The sequence below is a fragment of the Acanthochromis polyacanthus genome, chromosome 13 (genome assembly GCF_021347895.1).
Source record: "Acanthochromis polyacanthus isolate Apoly-LR-REF ecotype Palm Island chromosome 13, KAUST_Apoly_ChrSc, whole genome shotgun sequence".
NCBI classification, from domain to species: Eukaryota; Metazoa; Chordata; class Actinopteri; family Pomacentridae; genus Acanthochromis; species Acanthochromis polyacanthus.
In genome coordinates this window covers 38720531-38729768 of record NC_067125.1, presented here as the reverse complement: position 1 = coordinate 38729768, position 9238 = coordinate 38720531, and the positions used below count along the sequence as shown (strand labels likewise).

At 41.2% G+C, this 9238-nt stretch overlaps 1 protein-coding gene across 1 annotated transcript in view; it reads left to right on the top strand.

Annotated features, from left to right (window-relative positions):
• The first annotated feature begins 685 nt into the window (after positions 1–685).
• tlcd2 (TLC domain containing 2) overlaps positions 686–9238 on the top strand; it is a 29091-nt gene continuing 20538 nt past the window's right edge. The window contains exons 1-3 of the mRNA XM_051957489.1: positions 686–1476; positions 1733–1815; positions 6182–6264. Coding sequence (XP_051813449.1) covers positions 1298–1476; positions 1733–1815; positions 6182–6264 — 345 coding nt within the window. The 5' untranslated portion in view covers positions 686–1297. The remainder of the gene's footprint in view (positions 1477–1732; positions 1816–6181; positions 6265–9238) is intronic.

The window sequence follows — 9238 nt, the reverse complement described above, 5'->3', positions numbered from 1 at the left end:
TGCCATTCTTTAAGAAATATAAGTATTTTCACAAAAGAGTTGAACTTTTTCAATTGTTAAATGTTACCAACATTGCAGCAACCATGCACAGACCTTGTCAAATCCGTTAAAATGCACATTTTTGTCAGTATTAGATCAAAGACAAAGGTGGCAAAATTACAAATGTGGTGCAAACATCTCTATTGGTACCAAAAATAACACTGAGTTCTGATATACAGCCTACCACAGTAATCTGATGGAGCTGATGATTCTTTAGGTCCGACATATGGCAGTTTGCGACTACGGGGTAAAAATCCTCATCAGCACGTGTCTTGTAAACTTTCTTTATTGATGTACTACCAATATAATGTACAGATCAGTGACATATTAAAGGGAGCACTAGCATTAATTGTACTGTAAATGTTTGACTAGATTGACAGCTACAAACTTACAAAAGCGTTCAGTGACCTCTCATGTCCAATGGAGGAGGACTTTGGTTTCTTGGAAGAGACCACTGAAGTTAGGATCGATGTGTTTCATAACAGGATAAAAGTGAATAATTTTGTATTGATTTGTAGTGAATCTTCCATCTATAGAGGGCAAATGAATGTAGCAAAAGAGAGCCACCAGATTTTATCTCTGTATGGGGCAAGGATTCATTTTCGTCCCTTTAATTAGTCAACCATCTGTTCATGTTATAGAATACCGTTTGCTCTTCATAAATCATGTCCGTTATCTGTCAGGTGGGACTCTTCCGACAGTACATGAACGCATCACTATACATGAAGCGTGGTCTTAGCCGCGCCTCTTTATAGTAGGGCGGGGAGAAGCCGTTGTTTGGTTTCTGTTGATGTCAAAAAGTTACACAAGCCGAGGGGTGAGGTTTTACAATAGGGCGCTTTCACGACTATAAACACATCCTCACACCAGCATTCATCATCCACATCTACCGGTTCTACCTGTGACCACGGAGCCTTTCTCAAGGGGACTGTTAGAGAAGAAACACCAGATAACATTCAGTCCGTGTCAGTGGGAAATCATTTGACAGACTCGAGCACGCCTTCTCCTCTGTGGATCGTGGAAAAAAAACGCTTTTTCTGCTCCGTTTCAAAATCCTGCGTGAGTGACGGCTGAGGACGACAGATAGGACCCACCGGTATGTTAACCTGATTGTCTCCGGTCGTCGCAAACCAGTAGCCGGCCGTCCTCTTGTTTATTCTGGGTCACAATCGGGGACTCCACCGCGTTTATACCGCTCATCTCGGTGTCATCAGTGGTCTGGTAAAATCTTCAAGCTTCCCTAGCGAACATTTCTGCCATGGAGCTGAGTTCAGTGATCCTGACCACAGGCAGCGCCGTCGGATTTTTCCGACTAGTCAACACCGGAGTCAGTAAACTGCCCGTACCTGAGTGTGCCTGCAGGAATGCGTGGAAATGGAAAAACATCTCCTCATCGTTTGTGCACAGTTTCATCACTGCGATATGGGCAGTGTCTTGGTAAGTTAATTTCATTTTTACTGTATTTTAAAACAATCAGGATCTAATTTGAAATTTTATGTCTTCATTTTTTTCAATTTGATATTTTTTGCTTCCAAACGTGTTGCTGCTGACTCCAGTAATCTCATTGGGGACAGAGAAGCTTTTGGCATGACTGGAACCTATATGAAAGCTGATTAAATTTAGAGTAAAGTAAGTTTTGCTTTTTTATCATTGGAAATTCTTCATCTATACTTTCTCTGTTTCCTCTTTTCAGCTTTTTCCTTCATCCACAGATGGCTGAAGATCTGATAGAAACTCACTCGGTGTTTTCTCATGCTTTGGTGTCGTTTTCAATCGGTGAGTTGCACTTCTGCAGTGTTTAGTGCGCAGTTTGAAACTGAACGAGCTGCTCGTGGTAGTGGTGGTAGAGGGTGAATTTAGAGATGCTGCCATCCTGAGGGAAAGTGAGCAAATGACAATCTATCCCAGCTAGTCTCTTTTTCCTAAATGATGCTAGAGCAGTTTCAGGTCTGATGCAGTTCATGCAAAACCTTTATTTAAAAAAGCTAAGGTAAGCCCCCTTTGAAAGGATTTTAATGTCAACAAATTGCACAGTGTGCTTTTGCAAAGTTTACATTTCCAAAAGCCAGCGTGACTCATTTTTGTAACATTTAGTTGACAGTTTAATGCTTCAATATCACTCTGAATGTTCAGTTAATTAACTTAGGATATACTGCATAATTTCTGGTAGATCACTGTCTCTATGTTGCACTGACATTGTTAAAATTTGCTATATTATTGATTTAATGGGGGGAAATAATTGTTTATCAGGGTTAGACTGTCTTGAATTTCAACATTCTTACTGTTCTATATGAATGAATTGGACACAAGAGTTGTTGGGATGTTTTCTAAAGTGTTCTTTTCCTCTAATTTGATTCTATCCAGTTAAGCTTGTTCACATCCTGCAGATTACGTTTTTTGTCGTTCAGTTGCTACCTGGAATCCACAGTGGATTATACCATCCACTATCTGCAAGTCAAATTAGAGGCATGCATAAATTGCACTTAGCTTGATTTCGCCATGATTTCTCAGTCCTTAAGTTTTCTCCCTACCCCTCTTTCCTAAAATAGCAACTGGCCCTTTTTGCACATTTTCCTCATTAATCCTTAAAGTCTTCTAGAGCAACTAATGGCACGTGAGCCCTCTTAAATCCACAAATTTATTGGATGTGTGCCAGGCAGCAAGGGCTCCTGGAGGATTCCTGGGATGTTTGACATTCCTTCAGGAAGCCCGGCCCTGGAAGCTAGCAAAGCAAGGAGCAGTGGTCGGTATGTGAAGATCAATGAGGGGCATTATGATCGGTCCCTAGCACCGGGCGTAACCCCATGCAGTCATGTGACATCAACGAGACAGCGACAGCGCAAAAACGTCAGTTGATTTATGCAGGCTGTAAACAGCAGATACACACGTGGACAAAATTGTTGGTACCCCTCAGTTAAAGAAGGAAAAACCCACAATTCTCACTGAAATCACTTGAAACTCACAAAAGTAACAATAAATAAAAATTTATTGAAAATTAAATAATCAAAAACAGCCATTACTTTTGAATTGTTGATTAACATAATTATTTAAAAAAACAAACTAATGAAACAGGCCTGGACAAAAATGATGGTACCTCTATAAAAGATTGAAAACTATTTGACCAGAGTGACATGATTAACTCAGGTGTGTCATTTAATTGACATCACAGGTGTTTCCAAACTCATAATCAGTCAGTCTGCCTATTTAAAGGGAGACAAGTAGTCACCCTGCTGTTTGGTGAAAAGGTGTGTACCACACTGAACATGGACAACAGAAAGCGAAGGAGAGAATTGTCCCAGGACATCCGAAAAAAATTATAGACAAACATCTTAAAGGTAAAGGCTATAAGACCATCTCTAAACAGCTTGAAGTTCCTGTGACAACAGTGGCTCATATTATTCAGAAGTTCAAGACCCACGGGACAGTAGCCAACCTCCCTGGACGTGGCCGCAAGAGGAAAATTGATGACAAATGGAAGAGACGGATCGTTGGAATTGTATCCAAAGAGCCCAGAGCAACCTCCAAAGAAATTAAAGGTGAACTCCAAGGCCAAGGAACATCAGTGTCAGATCGCACCATTCGTCGTTGTTTGAGCCAAAGTGGACTTCATGGGAGACGACCAAGGAGGACACCACTGCTGAAAAAAACTCATAAAAAAGCGAGACTGGAATTTGCAAAAATGCATGTTGACAAGCCACAAAGCTTCTGGGAGAATGTCCTTTGGACAGATGAGACCAAACTGGAGCTTTTTGGTAAGGCACATCAACTCTATGTTCATAGACTCAAAAACCAAGCATACGAAGAAAAGAACACTGTCCCTACGGTGAAACATGGAGGAGGCTCAGTAATGTTTTGGGGCTGCTTTGCTGCATCTGGCACAGGGTGTCTTGAAAGTGTGCAAGGTACGATGAAATCTGAAGACTATCAAGGCATTCTGGAGAGAAATGTGCTGCCTAGTGTCAGAAAGCTTGGTCTCAGTCGCAGGTCATGGGTCTTCCAACAGGACAACGATCCAAAACACACAGCCAAAAACACCCAAGAATGGCTGAGAGAAAAGCGTTGGACTATTCTAAAGTGGCCTTCTATGAGCCCAGATCTGAATCCCATTGAACATATGTGGAAGGAGCTGAAACATGCCATTTGGAGAAGACACCCATCAAACCTGAGACAACTGGAGCTGTTTGCTCATGAGGAGTGGGCCAAAATACCTGTTGACAGCTGCAGAACGCTCATTGACAAATACAGAAATCGTTTAATTGCAGTGATTGCCTCAAAAGGTTGTGCAACAAAATATTAAGTTATGGGTACCATCATTTTTGTCCAGCCCTATTTCATTAGTTTGTTTTTTTTAATAATTATGTTAATCAACAATTCAAAAGTGATGGCTGATTTTGATTATTTAATTTTCAATAAATTTTTATTTATTGTTACTTTTGTGAGTTTCAAGTGATTTCAGTGAGAATTGTGGGTTTTTCCTTCTTTAACTGAGGGGTACCAACAATTTTGTCCACGTGTGTACCAGTGGTAACAGAAAGAAGACTTATCCACATAAACACTAGTGCTTCTCTCAGACCTTCCCAGTAGATTCGCGGTTTGAGTCTAAAACCACTGCAAGTTTAGAGAAGAGTTTTGTACACCAGATTTGTGCATTCCTCCGTACTGTGTAACCACACTGTAGACCTTGCAGTGACATGCCAGTAATGATTTTCTGCTTACTGAATGAAGATCCACCATTGTTGTTGTTTTATGCTTGTAAAGCTGTTTTCGTCTGTCTTTAATATTCACATTTCTGTGTTGCTTTGAAGTACAGGTTTCACACAGATTACAGTAGGGAGTTACTGCTTCACAAGAAAAGACATGTTAATATTGATAGTAATTATTGCTCAATGGAATAGAGTAATACCGTGTAAAGAGGTGTCTATAATGCCCTGCAAGTTCAGTTTACACAGACCTGAAAAACAAAAGCTCCAGTGGCACGATGTTTATATGCTGCTGCAACATTCTTGGTATCAGCCTGAGCCAGGTGTCCTAATCAGGTTTTACTTACTTAACTGAGTCATTCCAGCGGAGTCATTGAGTCATGTATCAGTCTGAAACCATGATGTTTGACTAACTGGTTTAAAAGAGGAATGCCCCGCTCATATAAACCCGGCAAATAATCTCACTTGATCTTGCAATGAACAAAAGCAACTGTGTTCCTTCTCTAGAAACTTTTTTCTTTCTCTCGTTCAGGCTTCGGTCAGTATTCATTGAAAGTCAAGCCATGTCTGATTGTCTTGTTCTCACTGTAGACATTAGCTACACAGGGCTGGGCTTCATGTTGGCATCACGCCCATGTTGCAGAAAGACAAATCCTCCGCTTAATGAAAGAAAACCACAATCCATTTTTGTTTGCTTTTCTCACTCATTCTTTGTTGCACCTGTGTTTTTAATCCAGATATTCAGGCAATAACTGATTGTGAAAACACAAATGCAAAAGATAAGAGATATCAGATAGTTGGCACTTTCACTGAATAAGCTGCACACTTCAGGTGGATGTTCTTTGGCAACACTTGACTAAAATGCAACCTTTCGTTAAATAGAAGTTACTGTTTTCAAGGCCACATCAGCTAGGAGCTTTTCCTGTACATTGACAATGCTTGTCAAGGGGACCAGGTGAAGTACACCAATTAAATACTTGATGGCAGTGTTTTAATGATGATTTGTTTTGTGGCAGATAACATTTTAGGACCTTTCTGTTTCTGAGAGGGACTCAAACATGTCATCACGTCAACAGAAGGTTCCTGGTGTCAAATTTCCAACATAATGGGGTTAATTCCAGCCTCACCAAAGTGCCAAGCTCCCTCGTACCCCTCCATCCCCAACCTCAACCCCTTCATTATTTTTTCCAGCGTTCTGAAAAGCTGTCGCCATGGTTACGGCTGGTGGCGGGAAGGGGTGGGGGTGGTGGATATGAATAGCCCCTCTCCAAGACACATCTTGGTTGCCATTGCTGTCGTCATGGAAGCAGTGCCCCCCTGACACACTCGATAAGCCCAAGGCGGCTTCTGTCAAAAGAATCTGTTGTGTTTTGGTTGAATTACTGAATTGTTGAACCAAACATGACATTAACCTTGGCCAAATGTTCTGTCTGTGCACACAGGTTACTTCATATATGACTTCTTTGACATGGTGCGGAACCAGAAGTTGAGTCAGTCCTGGGAGCTGCTCTTTCATCACATTGTGGTAGGTCTTTTAAGCATAAAAAACTCAAAACTTCCATTGAGCACTTTGGCCCAAGATGGTTTGTCTTTACCGTTACAGACAAGAGTTTGTTTATTCATTTAATTTGTGTGAGAACCAGTCACCCCTGTTATTTTAATACACAATTACTCGATAGACAAATTATGCGCTAAAACCCTGACGCACCTGTCAGAAGCACAGACACGAGGAAGACAAAATAGCCGTCTTTCTTGTCGAGTGACAAAGAACAAGTGAGGGAGGAACAAAAAGACAATCATTCCAGTGTGACAGCCCCCCCCTCCTCCTCCTCGTCAAGCCTTCAACCTTTTTGTCCCTCCTTGAGAACCACCCGACTCCTTCAGTCTCTTGCCATCCACTTAATCGCAACACAATTTCTATCAGATTTCCGTGAAAGACATTCATCTTTGTGACACGGTGACCCTCAGCAGGCTGGCGTGTCGGGAGGTATTTTACTGAGGGAAGAGCAGGTCAGATGAGTGAAGCCTTTCCTCATCCTTGCATTTGAATGCTCCTGAAAATAAACAGAGAAATGACCGGAAGTGGCAGCACAGAACTCCATCCTGAGTGAATATTTTCCCTCTCTCACTTCTAGCTGCCTGACCTACATCCAAGACTGTGGCGATGTTGTGTATTGCTTTCTGTTGCCAAGCTCTTGCTCTTGTTATTGTAGTGTGTTTTTCACTTCACAAGAGCTGTTTGTTTAAACTTTTATTGGAATTATCTCTGCCAAGACTGTAAAGCAGGTGTGATTTGTTTTTGTTTGGGTGTTAATGCATTTTCTACCAAAAGCATGTGGAAATATTGGTATGCAAAATTTAAAAATCAGGTCACGGAGGACATGGCTTTTGCCACATGCTGATGTTCCCGCTACACAGTTGGAAACAAAAACACATGCTAAAAGTAACTGTATCAACACTTTTTACATGTAACAATGGACCTAGAGTGTGTGATCCTCCTTTTCAAAAGCACACGAGGAAATACTTTCATCTCCCAACACACAGCTCTGCTGGGTTTTGTAGACAACATATGGGAATTTCTTTGCAATGTGGCGGCAATCAGTATAACCGATCACTAACAGAATGTGCTTGTTAACAAATAATGCAAATCTTTGTTGGTTGCTGGAGGGTTAAGTTTTGTCTGCACAGGCCAGTGTGCATTTTCTCCTCCTGCAGTTTGTAGTGTTTTGTGATGATTTTTTTTTAGTAAGTTGTTATTAGCTCTGTAAGAAAAGTGCCTTCTCTCTTGAATTGTTGGCAAACATTTAAATTAATAGTTCATTTCCCGTGTGTACCAATTCACAGATGAAACTTTGGCCCAACCATAATTGCGCTATGAATTTTGGACATTTTTACTCAAGTCATTCCTGTTCTCACATGAGCCGTTGTTTCCAGGTTGGCTGGTTGACCGCCAGTTAGAGAGCTTTTATTCCACACACGGCGCTGCTCTGCGGCTAACTTCGGGTAGATATGTTCCATCTGACTAAATTCTTATTGGCTGTACAGTACAATTAAGTTTTATAAGGAGAGGAGCGCTACATTGTCAGCCTTCTGGGGTAAATCCTGTACCTTTGGCATTGAGAGGAACAGATTACCTGTGAAAGATTTTATGTGTAATTCATTTAGGCTAATAAGGTTAACAGGAAACAGGCATTTAGTTTACCTCAACTGTTTGGAGGAGGAGTGGATATGATGTCAGCTGGCCAAGATTTTCTTTGGTTGACTGCAATTCTAGCCCTCATCAGTCATTATGCTTGGCTTTGTAGGAGGGTTGTGAGTTGATGTGGACTTTAGAAGTCTTTTGTTACCAAGGTTAAAGATAAACCTGAGCATTTTTTTTAATGCAGCAGTATTTCAGTGCTGGAAATGCTCCCTGTTTTTCTGGATTAATTGTCGGAAATGGATCACACAACACCGTTTTGTTGGTAGCAAACAGTGGCAATAAGATGGAAATATCCCCCTTTTTTTTTGAAAGTCTTGTCTTTTTCTCCTTCTCTTCCTCGAAGTCCAGTGAATGGGTGTTTTGGCCAGGCCAGCTGGCTTCAGATTGTCATTAGAGTGTGGGAGGGATGCAGACTTCTTTCTCATTCGCATGGCTCCCTGTGCTTCTCAGAGAACTAACTCTTTTTCTCTTTACCCCTGTCGTCTCCCTATTGTGCCATCATCAAGACTTTCATTCATTCTTTTCTACAACGTTCACTGCTTGATTTCAATGTAAAGCTGTCCTCCCTGAACTCTTCTACAATCTTGGCCTCTGTCTTTTGCATTTCTTAGCTGTTTACCTTGTTCTTGTCATGGAACTGTGATAAATTTGGTAATAGTGTGTCAAGTCAGGACTTGATTTGCCAACACAGGTCTTCTGAAGTCAGGAGTCATCCCAGTGGGTTAACACTGAACCTAGTAGGACCAGCTGGTCATACAGTTAGAGGCAGCAGGTTGCTCTTGTTAATTTTCTCCTCACATAGGCAGTCTAGAGATTCATATTGCTCCCTGCTTGTCCTCTAGCTCTTCCCCCTGTTGCTCGTCCCTCTTTCTTACAATGCTAATGTACAGAACTATGACATATTTAGTCTAAAAATTTGACAGTGTGGATGTGGTTGAGGAGACAACAGATGGAAACAACACCCTGATTTCGCTCAGTGCGTCTTTATCTTGGTCGGTCCTAGCAAAGCAAACATCCCAGTGTGTACTGTATATACCTTCCTGCATGTAAAGCCTTTATGTGTAACTGAACAAACAAAGTGAATGGAAAATTTGGTGGTGTGTCTTGAATGGAAAAAATCTGAACAGTGTTGCAACATTTGGAAAAAATGAATTCATTGTTGTGTGTTGGCTCTCTTGGCAGAAGAAAGCCGTAAAACAGGACGAGCAGAACACAACTTTGTGAACCGTTTCAGTGAATGTCATTTTACTGTAAGGGCAGAAGATTTGTCTCTGAAAATAGACGTACAAATAAATTA